The following is a 21,836-nucleotide window of genomic DNA, read 5'->3' on the forward strand; positions in this document are numbered from 1 at the left end:
TGATTGAGAGAGATAGAAGTATCATGACTTAATCGATGCTTCACAACTCTCTCTCACAACTTCATAGTATGACTCATGAGTTTAATTCCCCTATAGTTTGAGCAACTCTGTATGTCTCCCTTATTTTTAAAAATAGGTACTAAAATACTTCTCCTCCATTCATCAGGCATTTTTTTTTAGTTTAGAATCTTATTAAATAATTTAGTTAACCATGCCACTCCCATATCTCCCAAACACTTCCACACTTCAATTGGTATTCCATTAGGTCCACAGGCTTTACCCACTTTCATTCTCTTAAGTACTTCCTTTACTTCTAAAGATCTAATCCTTCTAGTATAATTCACATTCTTTTCTATTATTCTATAGTCTATATTCACGCTATTACCGTTTTGACTATTATTAAAGAGATCGTTAAAATAATTTCTCCATCTTTCTTTAATGTCCTCATCTTTCACTAACACTTTTTCTTCTTTATCCTTAATGCGCCTAACTTGATTGAGATCTTGACATTTCCTTTCTCTCCTCCTTGCTAATCTATAAATATCTTTCTCTCATTCTTTAGTTCCAAGTTTCTCATATAACTTTTCAAAGGCCTGTGCTTTTGCTTGACTAACTGCCTTTTTTGCCTCTTTCTTTGCTATCTTGTACTGTTCATATGCCTCATTATTATCACATTTAGGTAATTTCTTATACCATTCCCTTTTTCTCTTCACTGCCTTTTGTACTTCCCCATTCCACCACCATCTCTCTTTTGAGGGTGGTCCATGTCCTTTAGATTCTCAAAGTACTTTTCTAGCTACTTCTCTAATCTTTGATGTCATCTGTATCCACATATCAATGGCCTCCATATCCAGCTTCCATGCTTCGAACTCGAGAAGCTCATTTTTGAACTTCACTTGCTTTACTCATTTGAACTCCCACCACTTTGTTCGAGCTACACTATTTCTTCTGACCTTACTTGAATTATTTCTAAACTTGACATCCAAGATGTCACGACCCAACCTATGGGCCGGACCGGCACTAGGACCTGGGCCAGCCTAAAGCCCCCGAGGCCCGTGGTAAGCCTAACTATTCCTTAACCCAAATCTAAGGCCCATTTGGGCCCAATTTCAAGAAATCAACAGGACAGAGTCCGGCCATAAAGTGGACCTTTCAATGGGGAGTTTTTGACTCACCCGACCTGTAAACAAAATATATAATTAATTGGGGAGCTCAGCTCACCCTCCACATACTCAAATGTCATAAAAATAAATGGGAGCTCAGCTCCCTCATCCAATCCATCAAACATGCATAAAATAATAAATTTACAGGTCCAAAATAACAATTTACATTACAGACCCAAATCAAATAAATATTTCTAACACATGCTGAAATTCTAAGAGTTAATAGGTTTATACAAATATTAATAAACGACTTGCAAGCGAGAAAAGCAGGTTAACCTCAAAAATATCCTCTGTGGCCTGGAAAAATATTGAACAGGAGTGAGCGTTCGACTCAGAGAGTAAAATATCAATTTTAACCATAATCTCTATAACCATCTAAAGCTAATGCACCTTGTAGAGTGAAATGCAACGTCAGTAATATTTTCACATCATAACAGCAAAAAGGTAATTTGGAGCACTCACACACCCAGTAATATCAATCATAATATATGTAAGCTGATCCCCTCTACAGCTCTCTTAAATCCAACCTGTGCCAGCAAAGAACTAAAGCCGGACTTTCGCTTAATAAACCAAATCGGGGCCCCAGCGAAGAACTCAAGCCGTGACTACTCCGAAGGACCGGGTCCCAGTGAAGATCTCAAGCCGTGACTACCCGTCCTATCCATAGCCAACACCACATCACAAGCACGCCAACGCACGCACACTGCTCCAAATTACCACAACAACATCCATGGCACTTTAACAGTTGTGAATGCAACATAAAATGTGCCTAGAGTTTAACTACATAGATATATACATATAAGTGATGTATGAAAATGCTTGAACATATAATAATAGTGAAATTACAATTAAAATTAATATTTTACTTATAGACTTGACAGCGGTCAATGTTACGGCTGGGCGGAGGAAGAAGGCTGTCCCGACTCACCTGACAATTTTTATTACAATCATTTAATAAATTTAACTCAATACAAACTAAGAAAAGACCAAATACGTCATAAGTCGTGTCGAAAATCCGGCAGAGTCTCCCCTATACCTAGGACCTACCCAACCTGCAAAAGGGCCCAAAACGCACTTCTATATTCACAATTCATACACTCACAACTCAATCACATCACACAGCCCCTCCTGCACCCATCCAAACAGTCCTCAATCACAATATGTAAATTTATAGTTTAATCCTTATAATTGATCATTTTTGCAAAAACTACCCAAATAAGCTCTAAAAATTCTAAAACTTTGCCCCGGGTCCTTAGCAACATTACTAGGCTATTGCAAAAAGAATCATAATTTTCTGAGCTATTACGAATATTTTATGAATTTTTAATCCCATTTAAGCACTAGAAAATTATGAAAAAGCAAGGTTCGGGTTTATCTATGCCGATTCCGACTCTGGAGACGCGCTCGGGACATTTGACAATGGTGGGGTAGCCAAAATCTCGATCTAATTCGGAGACCCTTTTCGGTAGCCAGTCTGTTTGGTCGGAAATTCACAGACCCGGACAACTGTCGAATTTCCGTGAATTGAAGATATCTACACGAAGCCCACAACATGGGGGCTAGTACATAAATTTTATGAAATTTTCTAAGCTCATTTAATGCTCGGACAAACACTACGAAGTTTCGTGGGACCCACCAAAAAACGGTGTCTGAAAATTTTTAAATTTATATTCCCGCAAAGCTCTCGATGAGTGGAGCGCTTTGGTACTCTCAGTTTTCTCGTGGGGTTTACGGTTTGTGAAAAATCTGGCCCAAAAGTCAAAATGGGCTAAAACTTCCCGGACAAAAATTAGACAAACCGCTCAATGGATTTTGGTATTCTTGGTATCTATGGAAAGCTCTCGAGGTGTAGATGGGTTTAGACACAAGACCCGGCCCAATCAGTGGCCGGATCGCCAGAGAAGGCAGCGGTCTTGCAGCGTCGCCGTCGCCACAGCGTTGCTTGCGGCGAGTAGGAGGTGAGAGGAGAGAGAAAATGGGAGAGAGGAAGAGAGAGGTCAGGACGCACGCGGGGGAAAGAAAAAGGAAGAAGGAGTTGGTCCGATTCGACCGATCCGATCCGGTCCGGTTCGATTCGGCCAGTTCGATTCAGGATACAAAATTTTGAATTTTTACTCTGCCTTGGGACCGAAAATGAGGCCCAAAAATTTTGAAAAAATTCTAGAAAACTCAGAAAAATTTGTAGACTCTAAAAATATTTTTAGTTTTGCCACGTGGTCTTTAAATTAATTTTTAAAAATCATCGAAGTTTTTATTTTCAAAAAATCGAACTCAATTTCAAAAATTCGAAAAATTTCGAATAATTTCCTAAAATTCAAATAAAATAAAATATCAATAATTACCCAAAAATAATAAATTTAAAAAAATTAGGGGTGTTATACAAGACCACTAACCGATGTTGACTTGTTAAAGTCTCTCCTTGAATGACCTTGTAATCCTTGCATAGAGCTCTATTTGTCTTCCTGGTTAAGAGAAAGTCGATTTGGCTTATATGTTGCCCACTTTTGAAAGTCACTAAATGTGACTCTCTTTTTATGAAGTAGGTATTTGCTAATATTAGGTCGTATGCCATAGCAAAATCCATTTCGACTGCCAAACCAAAATCTCCATGAATATTCTCATAACATTGTCTATCACTTCCTACATGTCCATTCAAATCTCCACCAATGAAAACATTCTCTTTATTCGGTATGCTTTGCATTAAATCATCCATATCTTTCTAAAACCTTTGTTTACTCTCACTATCTAGTCCTATTTGTGGGGCATGAGCACTAACTACATTTATTGTTTCTCCTTCTAGCACTAGCTTTACTAGTATAATTCTATCTCATACTCTTTTCACAGTTATTACAGCGTCTTTCAATGTCCTGTCTATGATTATGCCTACTCCATTCTTGTTTCTCTCATTTCCGGTAAACCACAGTTTGTATCATGAATTACCCACTTTCTTGCTTTTCTTTTCTACTCATTTAGTCTCCTGAATGCAATTAATATTCACCATTCTCCTTTCTAAGGTATCCACAAGCTCCATTAATTTTCCTATAAGTGATCCAATATTCCAAGTACCAACATTGATCTTCCTCGTATCCTGTTCCTTCCTAATTGATCTCCTTCTATGATATCTTCTATTGTTTTCTATATCTACCTTGTGTTCTGTTCCATTATCTGTTCTACTATATGTCCTATGGACTAACTTCTTTACCCACACCCATCCATGATGTGGGAACCCTTGCTCACTTAACACCACACCCGGGCGCTGGCATGGCACGTCGCTTTCGGTGAACGCCCTACACTCTTGCATGTTTCTTACTACACCCTGGCTCCGATATAGTGCGTCGTAAGTAGATAACGCCCCAACGTTTATATCATTTGAATTCATATCATAAGGTGTGACTAAATTTTTACGCTGGTTGTCACCTACTGCAACCTTCATCCTTTATCCGGGCTTGAGACCGGCGAAGTGCAAACTACTTAAGCAGAGTTATTAGATATAAATATATATTCTAATTAATTTACTTTCACTGCATTCTATTATTTTTTACTACTTCCAAAAAGGAGTAAAAGTTATTTTTTTTCCCTATCACTATCTTATTAAACTTTTTTAATTATTTTATTGATGAATAGTTAATATTGCTTTAGATCAAATAATTACATTAAAATATTAAAAATTAGGTGTACATCAAAACATAAATTGAATAAGAAAATATTTTCTAGCAAAACAAACATGAATCAATAGCTAATATATATATATATATATATATATATATATATATATATATATATATATATATATGAAAAGAAAACTAACTAACCCAGTTTCAAGAGAGAATGGAAGATTGCCCTTATAACCAGGTAGCAGCAGCAGCAGCCACCAAAACCAAGAAAATGCAAAAACGCAAACTCATGAAGAAAATGCTTCGCTTAATTTGTTTTGTTGGGTAATTGATATGACATCGTCTTCACAAGAAGCATTGTATAGAAATATCATCTCATAACAAAACAAATTATATCAATTGGCTTAAGCTTCTTAAAAAAAAAAAAATAAAGTCGTGATAAATTAAAAAAAAAAAAACAATGGGTGTCATTTTTTATTTTTTATTTTTAAATCAATGAGTCGTAGATTCGAGTGGTACGATTTTATAGTTGTATATATGTGTGTGTGATTGATATCATATGTTACAGAACGTTTTCTTCCTTTAAATGATAATTTTCATATTTTTAAGTGTTACAAATCAAATCAATTGATTTTTGAATGTATAATGGACTTTTATTTATTCTATGGACTTTTATATAATATAATGTAATATATAATTTATGAAATTTATAATACATAAGACCCAACAAAATAAATTTAAATTAATAAATTAAATAAATATTTAAATTCAGTTCAGCTTAATTCATACTTTAACGTAATTCGATTAACATTAAATTTTAATTATTTTAATTTAAATTAATCAACCAACTAGTTTCATGTTTAGCACGAGGCATGCAACATGACAGCGATGGCATTAGTCTCTCACCTTGTCTGGCAGGCATTGAAGTTTTAAGCCCACAGGCAATGAGCATCTAGTCGCCGATTAAGCATTCTGAAGTAGTACGACGAAAATTAATTGTAAAATCATCAGACTTAAAGCAAGACGGCGACGTATGTCTATCTTTCGCCGGCTTTGAGTTGAGCCCCATCCCCAGGTTTTGACTTCATTTATGTGTCTGGTAATAAATTCAGGCGATGGTCCATTTTTCTCCTGCTAAATGCGCATAAAGGCCCCTGTACTTCTGCTAAATATGCAATTGAGCCCTTCATGTTCTATTTTATTCAACTTAATGCACAATTTTTATTTTATGTTCAATTGAATCATTTGAGCAATAAAATACAATTATAAAATACTTTCATACATCCAAAATAAATGCATTTTATTGGCTTCACTGCCACAGTTTTGGGCTCAACTAATCAGCTTTCTAAAACCTTTGTGCCAAGAAAGGGTGGCCATTTCCCTGCTTCACAGATTAGGTTCAGTGGAATTTGGTCTGACTTTACTAAATTATCAAAATCCAGTTGGTTTCTATTAAAAAACTTTAGGGTCTTATCCAACTTACATAGTATTTTAGAAAAAATATTATTTTAAATAGCATTTTTTGAAAATTTGTTTGACCATCTGGGTGTAATACAAGAGTTCCCAATGTTGAGGACTGTGTGAAACAATGATTCAGAGAAGGGCATGGTTGTAGTCATGAAAATGAAAATTCTTGTAAATGAAGTGAGCCAGCCATCTTGAAGCTGCAAAGAATAGTACTGCCATCAAGACAAGTGTAGTTCTAGTAACTGCAGACATCCCAGTTTGCTTGGTTGCAGCAACAATTCCGATTGAAACAATGGACACGACCTGCAGAACAACCTCAAGTGCATTGAGACCCTTGTATGCAACGCGGCAACTGCTGCAGTTCACTACATGTGACCAATACCTGAAAAACCAGATGCAGAAACTTCAAATGTGCTCAATCTACTTGTTCATGAACCAAGTTCTTTCTATTTAAATGAAACATTTTTACAGAAGTTCATTTTTCTGATCATAAAGTGTCAACTTGATGCATACTTTTCCTATGTCTGTAAAAAGATCCAAGTTTCATTTCTTTTCCAGCAATTGTCACCAATTCAACACAATAATGTCACCAAATGGGGACAGCCTAATGGTATGAAAGTTCGGACCTCTAGTGTGAGGTCTCAAGCTCAAATCTTGATTTCAGGGGTGAGGGAAATGGAAAGAGCTATTCCACATTCTATAGCTAATCTCACGGACTATAAAGGAAAAATTTTACAATAAAGCTCCGATATTAGTACACCGACACCAAGCATAAAAATCTTTTTGTTGAATCTATTAAGAAGGCAATTTTTGCAAAAAATATCTTCCTTACGACACTGCAAAAGAAGCTGTTATCTCATTCAAAAGCCAAAAAATGGTTAAAAGTTGAAGCTCTAAGTCTACTCAGTAATTACCTGTCCATTAGTTGCTCTTTTGAAGGAGATGGGGGAAGTCCACTGAACTTTTCTCCCCAGTTAATTTGACCATCTGAGTATTTCTTTAACCACTTTCTGAAAGCAACCACTTGAGCATCTGACTTTGTTGGCACAAAACAAGCCTTTTGCCAATTGGACGAGCCAGCATCCATTATCTTACGTTCCTACAGAAAACAAGCTAGCCAAATGGATTAAAAGATAATTTTATATTCCATCAATTCATCCATTGAGTTGCTGACTCTTGCAACAGACAAATATTTTTACTACAGCGATACTATTACCTCTATGTGAAGAAGATATAAATCTGAATCGAGAACCAGATTTTGTCTCACATGAAACACCCATCTTGGAATGATTTTGTCAATCCAAACTCCAAAATTTCTTGGGAATATAAATATCAATCTGCTTCTACCAGGACTAACTGGAACACAGTAAAAAACAAGAAGCCCTCTTTGTTGTGGCACATTTGAATTTGATGATGGCTGCTGAACCAACCAACAGGATTGGAAGTAAAGACACAGACAAATAAATCTGAAGTTGCATATGATAAAATCTAAAATGGGAAAAAAATGGAGTTGAAAGAATGTCTTACCATATTGTTTCCAGCTGATGACACTGATTCATTACCTTGATCTGATACATTACCTGGATTCACGGAAGTGGGAAGACTAACAGCAGAATAATATGTACAAGGTGCCATAAATCTGCTATTCCCACCGTATCGAGTAGCTTGAAAACCATTTTTGTCCAACTTTTCAATGCTGATATCAATTGGTGCTCCTCCTTCTCTATCAAGCTTAACTGTGAAATAACATAGTGTCAATTATATAAAACAAAATGTTGCATATAACTATAAACCAAAATGGAATACAATGCCAAACAAAAGGTAGAATTAATTTAGAAGTTCTTATCTGTTCTTGGATGGTGGATTTGGCAGCAGTTTAAAATGTGCATAAGGGACATGAGAAGGGTCCATTAGATTTTCAATCAAGATTTCATACCTGAAAATGACCATTTAGTTTACATCTGAATGAATTGGGTGCAGATTGATAGAAATAGAGAAGAGATTTCCATGTGTCCTTGAAGTTGATGCATGCATTTTAGATCATCATTTAGGAGTAATTTTTGCACATAATTTACCCTTGTTCATAGCCATTATTATAGATATTAGTATATATTTAGTCAATTTTACAATTTTCACGTTTCTTAGTTTAATTTTTGAATTTATTTGCTTTGTAGGTTAAATCTGGAGAAATTTGATGAATTTTGATCAGAATAGCCATTTGGAGGAGATTAAAGTCGAAATGCAAAAATTTTGAAGTTGAGTTAAAAATGGCCGAGAGCGACACAACCTGCAGCACAACCAAATTAGCTTATGTCGAAGGTTGTGTCGATCGTCAGATATTCACACCGAGAACGACACAACCCGCGACACAACCGACTCGGCTTATGTCGTTTTTACTGGAAAATTGTTGACGTGGCATTTCCGTTACTCCAGCTTTTTACCTCACCTTTTCTGGATCCTTCCCCCTTTTACCCATTCTAGAACAGTCCCCTTGCCTATATAAAGTGCCCTTTATCACTTTCTTTCCATAGAGAGCAAGGAAGGCATTTTTAGAAAGATAGAAAGAGGGAAAGGGAGGAGCATCTTCTGCATCTTCTTCCAGCAGCAGCAAGGATCACGTTTCTGCACTTTTCTGCAGAGATCCTGCTGCAAATCTGCTGGGTTTTTCTACCCCTTTAAGCTTACATTTCCATTATTTCTTCATTTCTTCATTTGGGTTTATGTTTAAACAATGATTTGTGAGTAGTTTATTGAGATTCTAGAGATGGGTTTGTAAATATTGATTTGTTTTGTGGTTTTGAACTGATTTAGCCATTTAAATGAAGATTGTTATATTTTGATTTATTGCTTGTGTGCTTATTTCCTTGCTTGATGAATGGGCCCTCATTAAGTTAAGTTTTAATCCTTAATAGATGGACTGAAAAGTGAATATTGGGGATGGATAATCTTGCAATAAACTTTATTTTCTTGGTGTTAGAAATAAGCTAAGAAGATTAAGGGGAACTTTCCAAAAATCAATTAGAGCATTAATTGGGTTTTTGTTAGATTTGAAATACCGTGAAAACAGGGTTTGATTTAATGAAAACCAATTTTGAGATGCTTGAAAAAGGTTTCAAAAATTTAAGAATTGATTTCCCTCAAAATTGCAATTCTCATGTGTTTGGCTAAATTAGGGAAAAATCACATGCAAACAATATTGAAAATCCAATCTCTAGAATCAATTTAATTTTCATTGAATTTAGATTTAAATCCTCCAAATCTCATAAATAGCAATTTAAATTTAATTCCAATTTAAATCCAATATCTAGAATTACTTTATTTATTTTTTTTTTTTTAGATTTAATTCTTCTTAATTTCATAAATAGAAATTTCAAATTAATTTTTGGTAATCTAGTTTAATTAATTTTAGTTAATTGTTTGATTTAGCATTAATTCCTTAAATACCAATTTTAATCCCAAATTTCATTTTACATCTTTAATTTTTGTCTTAATTTTAATTTTTAGATTTTATTTTTAATATCTTTTAATTTTTGTCATTCTAATTTGCTTATACTTTTATTTCCAATTTAAGCACAATTCCCTGTGGGATCGATATCAATTTTTAAAACTATACTACTGTGACCCGTGCACTTGCGGACACACCGTATCAAGTTTTTTAGTCAGATTTTGTAGTACATTTGTGGAAATTCTAAGCAAAAGATAACAGAAGCAATTAATTTGCCATTTGCAGAAGACAACTTCTATCCTATTCTTTCCGCAGATAATAGCCATTGCAACTATAAAACTAATACAATTAAACAACTGTCTTGGATCTTTAAATTATATGTGCCTAGGATTACTTATGTCATGCAGTCAATTTGAGTAGTATATGCATACAGGAACATAGAAATCAGTCCTAATCTCTGTTATAAAAGAATGATAATTTGACTAGGAAAGAATCAGGAGTGACATATCATATCTTGCATACCCAAAAGGAAAGTCTCTATTTGCCATTGGTTTGACGTATGATGGATCATCCAGTTCTGGAATATATGGGGGTTTTTTCTTTGAAAGGATATCTTTGTATTCAGGATTGCTGTTTGGCCAAAACCACAATATGCCATTCTGCACGGTACATGGATAAGCAGCAACACATGCTTTCTTGAATGTATGGACCTGGATAAATGATAATGACATGGAGATCGGTTAAAAATCAGCAATCAAGGCACTGAAAAATAAATAGGGAAAAATTAAGGTGTCATACCGGAGGGCCATCTGGGGGTGCCTGAGGAATAAATTTGCAGTCCCCAGAGCCATTGAAACACCAACCATGGTACACACATTGCAATCTCCCCCACTGATCAATCCTTCCTTCAGATAATGGTGCCAATCTATGAGGACATGTATCATCAAACACTTTCCATGAACCCTCATTCCTATCCCACCACACAACCACATCAAAACCTATCACTCTCTTTGCATGTGGCACTCTCTTGTCTAGATCACATACTGGCATAACTGGATACCACTGAGAAAACCAATCAAATTTCTCTTCTTGGCTATCAGTTTCAAGCAGAGGATCTGTTGGGTCTATGGGTTCTGTTGAAACTGTAGATGATGATAATGTGGTGAAAAGCTTTGATCTTGATGTGTTTCTTTTAATTGATTTGAGAAATGAAGTGGGTATTGGACAGAACTGAAAATTCAAGAATTGGGTTTTGTGGAGTGTGGTTGGTGTTGATGGGATTTGAAGTGAAGGGATCAAGGAACCTTTGAGAGCTTCCATTTTATTGCTTGTGGAAGTGAGAACTGAAAAATGCATTTCAGTTCTGCAATTATTCTTCGAGTGGATAAGTTTGCTACATTTTTTGTGGTAAAAAACAGAATAAGCGAACTCCAGTACGGAGCAATTAATTTATGATTATTTTTTTCTGGAACATTTGCATTTTTTTTCTTGACCTTCAAATTTCTTAATTTTCAACTATAACCTGAATTTTCAAAGATCTTCAACAATTTTCCATTGGGTTTTAATTTTCATGATAAATAGGGGGATGAGAATTTGCATTTGTATGATTCAAGTCCTAGCTAGCATTAACTCTTAAGTGGTTTAGAATTTGGGTATTTGATAACTAGTCGCTTGGAATTGTGATAGTTGCGTAGAATTTTGGTACCTTGATATTAGTTCCTTCCATTCCAATTACAATTTAATTAGGCGTTGATATGCGTATTGCAGATTTATCTTTATTATTTTTAAAATTTTTATTTTGGTGCATCCAAGCATGCACTTATTTCTCCTCCTGGAAGATGATATTATCTTATTAAAATACAATAGAACAATAAATTAGAAATTTATTCTATTATATTCCATTATGATCTACAAAACCTGCATTTGATGTTCCTTTTTCTTTTTTTCTGTCTCACGGGTTCATTTTGACGATGTTCTTTATGACCAAATTGTCTCCTTGACACAGGATGTTTTTCAGTAAGGTTAAACAAAATTGATTCTTGAACTTTTGCTTGTGTACAAACTACAATGCAGCAGCCTCCATTGTTGCGCTGTCATTTGGCCTAAAACTGCAGAATTTCACCCATTGGAATTGATTTCAAATCTGTACTATATATACATAGATGTGTCATACCAACATTTGCCTAATACAGTACTTTCAATGCCTAGTTGTAAGTAAATATTTCAGCGAAGAGCATGATTATAGTCATGGTAATGGAAGGTTTTGTAGATGAAGTGAGACAACCATCTTGAAGCTGCAAAGCATACTACTGCCATTGTAACCAGTGTAGTTCTAGCAGCCGCTGAGATGACACTTTCTTTGGCTGCAGCAACAATACCAATTGAAACTAGGGAAATTACTTGCAGAATGACCTCAAGAGCACTAAGAACCTTATGTGCTGAATTGCAGCTGCGACAGTTTACGACATGGGACCAGTACCTGAAAATTTATTTCCAAATTTATAAAAAGAATTAAGTTCATGCAAATGAATATGTAAAACTTGACTCTAGTTGTATAAGTCATTACCTGTCCATCAGCTGTTCTCTAGGAGGAGTTGGTGGAAGAGCCCCACTATACTTTCCTCTCCAATCAACTTGACCACCAGCATACTTGTTCAACCATCTTCTGAAACCGACCACAAGGGCATCTGACTTGGTTGGCACAAAACAAGCCTTTTGCCAATTGGCAGGGCCAACATCCATGATCTTACGCTCCTGCAATTAGAATTCAGAAGTCACTTGATATGATACAGACTAAAGAATATGGTATACCAAAACTGAAATATCTTAGTTTAACAGTTTCCAAAATAAAGCTTAAATACTTTAAAGTAAACAGAAGAGACAAAAAACCTTCGCATTATAAATATGTTAAAAAATTCCAATGGACTGATGAATAATTGAACAGAGAATGCACACTAGACAGGGTAATGCCACATTGTAAAGTTGCAAGACCATTCAAATATATGTTCATCCAGGATTTACCAAAAGATGGAAAAGGAAAGGTCGTAAACAAGACATCCTATTTTGACTTTTTCAATAAACTGAATCTATGAGTTTTTCATAATAATATATGCTCCCAGAATCAATCAACTCACAAGATGCAAAAGAAAATTATCTTCTCTTAACATAAGAAGATTGGAATCACCTCCACATGAAGAAGATACAAATCAGAATCCAGAATCAGGTTTTGTCCCACATGAAACACCCATCGTGGAACAATTTTATCAATCCAAACTCCAAAGTTTCTTGGAAAGACCCATATCAATCTGCTATTGCCAGGACTAACTGGGATGCAAATAAAAATTAAAGCCATCCTCCGATGCGTTGACAGTTGCTGCCCACAGAAATTTTGTATGGACAAAGATAAGAACATGAAAGCAAATAAAAGTAAGGAAAGTCCGGTTATCTTTTACAAGACTAATGTAACAACCTATTTATATACTCATATCATAACAGACAGGCATTATCCATAATATCACAGAGTCTGCTCAGCTACAAATATTTAAAAGAGAAATTCTCTGCAGAATTAATTTCTGGTGACTTCTTGTTACATTTATTTTTCATGCATAAAATTACTGATTGCTATGGATTTAGCAGGTTATTAGACTTCAGAAATTAAAAACTTCTATGTTTCTGTCATTTTTCTAGTGAAGTGGAATGCTATCATCCCATGTTTTTATTATAATGATGCACATCAACATAATGCTCACCTTTTTGGTATGAGGTGAAGACACAGTTCCATTACCTTGATCTGCCACAGGTTCAGTATAAGCATAAAATATACATGGTGCTATAAATTTACTACTGCCCCAATCCATCTTTCCAGTGAAACCATCTCGGTCTAGTTTCTTGACACTCAAATCAATGGGTCTTCCTCCTTCTCTATCAACCTTCACTGTCAAGGAATTTTAGTTTGAGTCATAAAAACTCTACGCATAAAGAGAAAGGAATATAATGACTTAAAGTAAGGCTTATCCAAAAGTTGTTATCCACCTTGGGGTTTTCTTGTTCGCATTATTCCATAATGTGCATAGGGGACATGAGCGGGATCCATAAGATTTTCAACCAAGACATCATACCTGAAAATGCAAATACAGTTTAGAGAAATGCAGCAAAAATTAGTTTAATTTACCTTACTTAGATGTATTCATAAATTTTCTTTCAAAGAGAGAAGGAACAAGTTCATGCCAATATCCAGTTGAGAAATATTCCCATCTTGAAATAGATATCAGGTCAACTATAAGAAATATTATGTGGAAGCTAAGTCTTTTTCAGTGTTACATGTGCCTCACACTCTATGGGATAAATGGCATATAGGCTGAAGTACATTCAGTATGACAGAAAGAAACATAGATTAATAGATTATGTGTTCGAGCAGAAATTTAGATGTACATAAGCTCAGATGATATTTTCACTTACCCATACGGAATATCTCTATTTCCCATTAACTTTGTGAATGATGGATCATCCAGTTCTGGGATAGAGGGAGGTTTTTTCTTCATAATTATATCTTTGTATTGAGGATCAGTGTTAGGCCAAAACCACACAATATCATGATGCACTGTACTAGGATAAACTGCTACACATGCTTTCTTGAATGTGTGTACCTGCATTATTTGATGGAAATGACAATTAAAATCCATATTTGACAAGGTGCTGAGAATGTATAATAAAATAATAATAAACCAATGCTGCAAGAAGAAGAAATGAAAAGAGCTATACCCTAAACAATCTTCCTTAATGGTTACTTTATCTATGTAAACATTAGGGGACACAATTTAATTCAAAAATAGCATTGTCTGTATCATCACAAATTGACAATGACTATCTACTATTTTACTAAATGGATTACTATATTTGTTAATTTCCAGTAGGATTATCATAGTTTCATTTTGTAGGCCTTCTTTTAGCATTTTCAATGTTTTAGCAAATTAAACGAATTGCACCTGTGCTGTGCTCCGAGGTTAACAATTTTTTTTTTTTCAGTTCAAGTTAGTACAGTAGCTTGGCCGGTGGCCTACTCAATTGAAAGTAAAATTGATCATGCTTAAAAGTTCAATCAATTACAGATACATGGACAACAAAAGGCAACCTATAATGCTTCAATCTTAATGGACTAATGCTGTATTTGATCACCTAGGAAACAAGTAGAATCTTGAATTTCACCAATCACCATAGATGCACAAAACCTTTTAACATTTATCTCCTCTATGATAGTCTAACATATAACCAAGAAAAAGAATAACTGAAACCCAAAAAAGCAAAATGTGTGTGATGCTATTATTGGAAAAAAAAGTCACATCAAAAATAGTTTTAGGCCATGAGAAAAATGAACGGAGACTAAAGTAAAGGATTTCTTACAGGAGGAGACTAAAGTTAAGGATTTCTTACAGGAGGACCATCTAGTGGTGCTTGGGGGATGAACTTGCAGTCTCCAGAGCCATTGAAGCACCAACCATGGTAAACACACTGCAACCTCCCCCACTGATCAATTCTTCCTTCAGATAATGGGGCCAATCTATGAGGACAAGTATCATCAAATACCTTCCAGGCACTCTCATTCCTATCCCACCAAACCACCACATCAAGGCCCATCACCTTCTTTGCATGTGGCACCCTCTTGTCCAGATCACAAACTGGCATAACTGGATACCACTGAGAATACCAATCAAACTTCTCTCCATGGGAAGCAGCTTCAAACTCTGGCTCAGGTGGTTGAATGGATTCTGTTGAAACAGAGGATGGTGATGATGTGGTGGTGAAAAGCTTGAATTTTGATATGTTCGTATGAATTCTTGAGAAAGATGAAGTTGGTAATGTATTAAACTGGGAATTCAAGAATTTGGGTTTGGTGAATTGGGTTCTGTCGAGTGAAGCTGGGACGTGAAATGATGGAATAGAGGAGGTTCTAATGGTTTCCATGGCTGACTGTTTTAGCGCTGAAGCCAGAGGATAGGGCGAAAGGAAGAGAGTAAAAAGGACATGAGGCTGGAAATGCAACTTATTACTAAGGTAGTCACTCACTGAACTTGAGGCTCTAAATAAACTATATATATGCGTGTATATATATATATATATATATATATATATATATATATATATATATATATATATATATATATATATGAAATTAATTATAATATCTTTATTTCTTGGACAATATTTTAAAAATACTTTTCAAAGAATTTTTAACCATCCATAATAATTTTTTTGGATAAATTTTCAATATAGTTAACATACTTTCTTTAATAATTTTGATTTTTATTATTTATTAATTTCTGTGAGATAAAGGAAATATAGACCTTTTCATAATACGTTGAATTTTTTTTCAGGGACTTTTTTTATTCCTACATTGCATTCTATAAGCATCCTTTCAAAAAGTGAAAAAATTGTGAGAATTTTTTGAAATAACTTTTTTAAAAAATTAAAAAATAGAATTTCATATGAATATGTCTTATTTTTTAAATGAAAATATTGGAAAATGAATTTTACAATTTTTAAAATTTAATTTATATTTGAAAATAACTTTATTGCATGTTCATTCTTAAAAAATAATTTTTATTTTTTTTAACAATTTTTTTATTTTTATAAAATGTAATAAAAAATATAGATAATTTGTTCTCCTATTAATAAGACAAAAATAATTTTTTAATTCAAAATTTTAATATAGATATTTATACCTTTTATAATTAAAAATAAATCATTATGAAATATATTCAGAAAATTATTTACTTTTAAATCTTTTAATTTGTATTACGCATGTATTTTATAATAATATATATTTTTTTATCATTGTAAATATGCATTTTTAAATAAATATTTATTTTTTTTATAGAAAAATTATAAGAAAGTTATTATTTTTTATTTTGAAAATTGAATTTTTTTTTATAATGAAAAACAATAAAAATTAATATTCATGCTTTTCAATTACTTTTTAAATTGGAAATATTAACTTTTCTATAACAATAATTATATTACACTTTTTTATAATTAACGAATAATTGTTGGTAAAAATATTAATTTAAAACAATAAAAGTAATTATGCTATTATAAAATAAATAGATAAAAAAATTTTAAAGTACAATAAACTTTTAAATATATTTTATAATGATTTACTTTAATAATGAAAGATGTGTATTTTTTAATTTTTAAATTACAATTTTTACTACTAAAAAATTTTTATATTTTTCAAAAATTTTTTAATTTTCTATAAAAATAAAAATTTAACTTTTGTAAAAAAATAAAAAAATTATTTTACACAAATAAATATGCTCAATTTTTTTTTGCAATTTAAAAAATAATAATTATTATAATTCTCACAAAGAGAAAATTATTTAAAAAAAAGAATCTAGTAATTTTCCCAACACTTGGCAATATTATAGTTGTTGAACTTTCAAATAAAATTAATTTATACCTATAAAAAAAATCAAAAGATGAGGTACTAAAATATTCTTGTGACGTAATTAAATACCAAATGAAAGACTAAAACTTATAAAAATTTAGTTTTGATGTTAGACGACTTGCAAATATTTATTTTTGCGAACTTCAAATTCTAGATGTGCAATTATATGCTTAAGCAATGATATCGAGCTCTACATCAATTGGATATTAGAAAAAATGTTTCATACACAACTTGATATATTCTTTTTTGACGAGTTGTCCTGAAGTTAAATCCAATTCATTTTATCAACACATTGTTTTGTTAATTAATAATTAAATTTGAATGAAATGACTAAAGTACTATTGTTATTAATATTAAAAACCAATTTAGTTTGGCTTTAAAAAATAGAGAATAAGAGGGCGATTGGTTTGAGTAATTTAACTTTTGATTTAAAATATATTTTTTAACTTATTAGTCAAATTAAAAATAAGTAATTAAATTGTTTTGTAAAATTATTTAAAAATAACTTTTAAATAATTTAAGTGTTTGATTAAAAGGTAATTAAAATTAATTTAATTTATTAAAATTATAAAAAATGATATGTAATTAAATGTTGTAGTTGTTAAAATGAAGATAATGTTGATATTTTAAAAAATTATTAGGATAATATAATATTTTATTTAGTTAAAAAGTAATTTTAAAATAAGTAGATAAGTAAGGAAGATATCTTTATTTATGACTTTTGACTTATTTTAAATTTTTTTTTTTTAACTTATAAGCCAAACTAAATGCTGTTTAATTATAACTAAATGCTATTTAGTTATAAGTTTCTACTTGTAAGTAGATTTGATCGACTTATAAGTCAAACCAAACACCTTACAAAATAGTTTATTGTTTTGTCTCTCTTCTTTATTCCTAAATAAAATAAATCACATTTACAAGAACTTTATGTAATAAATCAAGACAGTAAGATACATTTTCAATTCAAACTTTCAATCACAATTAGAATGCAAGACTAGCATGATTGTGAAGCGCATGCCGTGTAGGAAAATAAAAACTCATTCAAGACTCGAGAATTATACAAGAAAAAGACGACATCTGTTAAGGATCTGCAAACTAATATCCCTTTCCTCATTACTCTCATCCGCACAAGAAACTTGAGCAATAACATCTAGATAGTCAAAATAGTTCTAAGCGATGGATTAGCCATTTCACAATGAAGGCCAGTCTTTACATTAAAGATTTAATACATATTATAGAAATTCATGCATATCTGGGGTACAATTTTACAAAAAAATTTGAACTCCCATGTGCATCGGACAATTTTGCTTAGACCTTGCTATGCAGAAAATAAAACTAGTTAAAATTTGCATATCTTTCTAATCAAAGTTAACTTCAGTCTAGTAGCCTACTTGAATCTCACTTAAAGCAGCTTCATCCATCTGATCTTGTCTAAGAGTGAAAGAGAATGGAGGCCTATCTACAGAAAGTGTACCTTCTAATACCTTAACCACTTCAACAATAGAAGGTCGCAGAAATGGTTGATTTTGCATGCACCACAAGGCAATCCTCATTACTCTTGATATTCCTTCAGAATCCGTGCAATCCTCCAAGTTCAGTTTTTCATCCATACTGTCAGTTAAATGTTGCAGACTGTTACTCAAAATATCTCTTCTATGTGTCACAATTTGCAACAGCATCTCCCCAAACATGTAGATATCTCTCTCTGCTGGCGACTCCGAAGAGGAAGCTGCCTCCTTTTGGAGTAAGCTTCTAAGTCCAAAATCAGTGAGCTTAGGGGCCAACTTCTCATCAAGCAAGACATTTTCGAGCTTCAAGTTCCCATGAGCTACACATACCTGACACTCTGAGTGCAAATAAGCAAGGGCTCTTGCAACTCCAAGAGCAATGTCAAACCTCTGTTGCCAATTCCCATCATTCTGGCCTTGCTCCATGTTGAAGAGCCAATTATCTAGAGAGCCATTGTGAACATAGTCGTATAATAAAAACCTGTGATTTGCCTCAAAACAGAAACCCTTTAATGACACAAGATTCCGGTGGTGCATTTCCCCTAAGGTAGAGACTGCCACTCGGAAATCCTTCTCATTTGCAGTTGCATCATTCAGCTTCTTAGCAATAACTGGCCTTTTGTTAGGAAGTACACCCTTATAAACAGTGGGGCCGAGTTGATCTGCAAAATTGCCAGTTAGCTCTTTTATCTCTTCAAAGGATAACCTGATAAGTACACTGTAATGAGCATTCATTTGAGCATCCTTGCTAAAGGGAATTCTTGCCTGAGCCTTAATTTTCCGTCTACGGTACACAAACCAAAACACAAATGTCTCAAAGGTCAGCAAACCTGAGACTGTAACGAAAACTATCAAGGCAACAGCTCCCACAAACTTCTTGTTGTCCCCTTCACGGTCAATGAATCCTTTAGACAATGTAGGAATTGGCTTGGGGTTAAAATGAGGATCAGATTGTTGAGCTGAAACAGCCTGAGGGACCAAACACACTTTTAAGAATGAAGTAGCAGGAACAGAAGGGTTCCTATACCCACTAATAAAGCTAGTTCGTTTGATTGTACATATACCTGAACCATCATTTTTTGAAGTTGCTGCAATGCAGGTAGGGTCATTAGAGCAGTATTCTTTGCACTTTTTCTCATTTAGCATCATATGAACATCTTGAGGTGGATAAAGCCCATATAAAACTGACTGCTTCATATCCAGCATGCTTGTATTCATCTTGCAGTTGCTCAAATCCACCATCTTCTTGCATCCAAAACCACCTGAATCCATTGTGACAAGGGAAGCTCCCCAGTTCGATGAATCCTGGTAAAGACAATCACAGACAGGTCCTGTTGAATTAAACCCGCATAATCCATACAAACCACAAGAACCGAACACATCACATTGGTTACCAACTGCTTGCCACGCTATTTTCCAATCATGAAGCACATTGTCCCATGAATATATTCTCAAGTTCCCGTCAGAATCCATCCTAAGATGCCTCAAAGTGACAGAAGGGTCTTTGAAATCATTGCTTGATGTCGACCAAACAGTTCTATTAGTACCATCTATTAGCCTCAAAAACCCATCTGCATCAAATCTTGCTTCCTTAATAGTAATACTACTAGAAAAGCTCAAATGACTCCTCCAATATGTCACATTGTTCTCCCACACAAGGGCAAGCTCTCCAGAGCGCCGAATCACAAAGTTATAGTAACTAGAAATTGACTTCGTTGAAGGAGCTCTTAGTGTTTGAGGAAAAAGCAGAGACTGGCCAGGAAGGAGAGTGCTCGTTGGGCTATGAAAACTTTCCCACAGCACTCTATCTCCATTGCCCACAAGAACTAAGTTCCCATTATTTAAAAGAGTAGCCTTTTTAACACCTAAACTAGAAGTGCTACTGCTCCAAACAATTAAACCACTAGGGTTTTCAAACAAAACCAGCCTTCCATCCATAGAAAGTTTGATTGTGGAGTTCATAGACACTCTAAGACCACCACCAACAGCCCATACAGGTATATTTACAGTTTTATCCCCTAAATTATACCTGACACCCACAAGAAATCCATCATCATCTTTCTGACAACACTCCAAGAATCCAAATGCGAAGACACCATTTTGAGACACCCAAGTCCTAGTTCTATCAAACCCAGAAATCTCAAAACCAAGAGGCGCTGATAACATAGCCGGCTCATCACAAAAGCCACAAGAAACAAAACACAGAGACAAAACAACAGCCAAAACAGAGCTAAACCGGAATCGGTTTGGCTTACCTTGAAAATGCTTGATGGGTATCTCAAAATCCGGCTCTCTAGGCGAGGCCACCCACATTTCAGCCGCAAAAGCTTAGAACGCAGTCTCACAAGGTCGCAGCAGTTAGGTACTCAGGTGGGTTAGAAGTGTCTGAATTTGAATCTTGAATAGTCATCATCAACCTACAACTTTTTGTGGACTTTGGAGATTTCTGTAGCGTTTTCTGTCACCATATGTTTGGTTTGCTGCTTCTGAAGATTGGTTCGCCAAAGTTTTAACTTATTTGTAATTAAAAAAAAAAGGTTCTATATTAAAATGAATTTTTTTATTTTTTTTTTACTGTATGATATGAAAAGAAAATTAATATCTATATGTAGGTTAAATTTAAAATTTTAATATTTATACAAGTAAAATTAATTGACAAATAAGCATATTTCACGTAAATTACTAATGCCTCATTACAATTGCGATTGCTTCTTTTATCATTTCAATTTTCATTTAATTTATTTCTAAAAAAATTTCACTTTTTTCTTTTGAAAAGTATTTTTTTTATTTAAAAAAAAAAGCTTTCTTCAGTCAGTGTTTTTTTTCTCTTCTAATAGACAAACATAGTGGGCTTTCAATTTCATGCCTTGGGTGTCATTATAGTGGGCTTTCAGGGGGAAGGGATTTGGGCTTCAAAAACTTAAACCTAGGTTTCAGAAAACAATACTTGGCATTGGACGAAGGAATGGGGTGGGTTCTTAATTGTTACAACTTTCGTGACAATCACGGGTCTACCTAAATTGTTAAGTTATTTGGTTTTGAATGGAAGGGTTACTTCTGAGCTACTTGCTTAGCTAAAGGATTAGATGCTGCTATCAAATGAAATGTTGGCCGTGTAACGGTGTTTTATACGTGTTTTTGCCAAGTTGGCCTCTTTACATCGATTTCTCAAGAAGAACCTGTTTTTATGGAAGATGT

At 33.9% G+C, this 21,836-nt stretch overlaps 3 protein-coding genes across 4 annotated transcripts; all 3 read right to left on the reverse strand.

Annotated features, from left to right (window-relative positions):
• Positions 1–6,266: 6,266 nt before the first annotated feature.
• LOC110671516 (protochlorophyllide-dependent translocon component 52, chloroplastic) lies at positions 6,267–11,110 on the reverse strand. Of its 2 annotated transcripts, none has more exons than XM_058136684.1 (7): positions 10,488–11,110; positions 10,212–10,399; positions 8,090–8,180; positions 7,772–7,981; positions 7,461–7,661; positions 7,159–7,343; positions 6,267–6,626 (listed from the first exon to the last, which is right to left on the reverse strand). In XM_058136684.1, exons 1-7 carry the CDS (start codon positions 11,043–11,045, stop codon positions 6,371–6,373), a joined length of 1,689 nt encoding a protein of 562 aa, XP_057992667.1. In that variant the 5' UTR covers positions 11,046–11,110; the 3' UTR covers positions 6,267–6,370. The 2 variants fall into 2 exon arrangements, with proteins under 2 accessions (XP_057992667.1, XP_057992666.1); XM_058136683.1 differs by having other exon boundaries at positions 7,461–7,664.
• Positions 11,111–11,798: 688 nt separating this feature from the next.
• LOC110671525 (protochlorophyllide-dependent translocon component 52, chloroplastic-like) lies at positions 11,799–15,695 on the reverse strand. The gene is made up of 7 exons (XM_058136828.1): positions 15,120–15,695; positions 14,148–14,335; positions 13,722–13,807; positions 13,439–13,623; positions 12,874–13,062; positions 12,256–12,443; positions 11,799–12,168 (listed from the first exon to the last, which is right to left on the reverse strand). The coding sequence occupies exons 1-7, from the start codon at positions 15,648–15,650 to the stop codon at positions 11,913–11,915; spliced, it is 1,623 nt and encodes a 540-aa protein (XP_057992811.1). The 5' UTR covers positions 15,651–15,695; the 3' UTR covers positions 11,799–11,912.
• A 2,599-nt stretch (positions 15,696–18,294) lies between these two features.
• LOC110671517 (G-type lectin S-receptor-like serine/threonine-protein kinase SD3-1) lies at positions 18,295–21,146 on the reverse strand. Its single transcript, XM_021833999.2, has one exon. The coding sequence runs from the start codon at positions 20,949–20,951 to the stop codon at positions 18,510–18,512; it is 2,442 nt and encodes an 813-aa protein (XP_021689691.2). The 5' UTR covers positions 20,952–21,146; the 3' UTR covers positions 18,295–18,509.
• Between the last annotated feature and the right edge of the window lie 690 nt (positions 21,147–21,836).

This window comes from Hevea brasiliensis, chromosome 15 (assembly GCF_030052815.1).
Source record: "Hevea brasiliensis isolate MT/VB/25A 57/8 chromosome 15, ASM3005281v1, whole genome shotgun sequence".
Taxonomy (NCBI): Eukaryota; Viridiplantae; Streptophyta; class Magnoliopsida; order Malpighiales; family Euphorbiaceae; genus Hevea; species Hevea brasiliensis.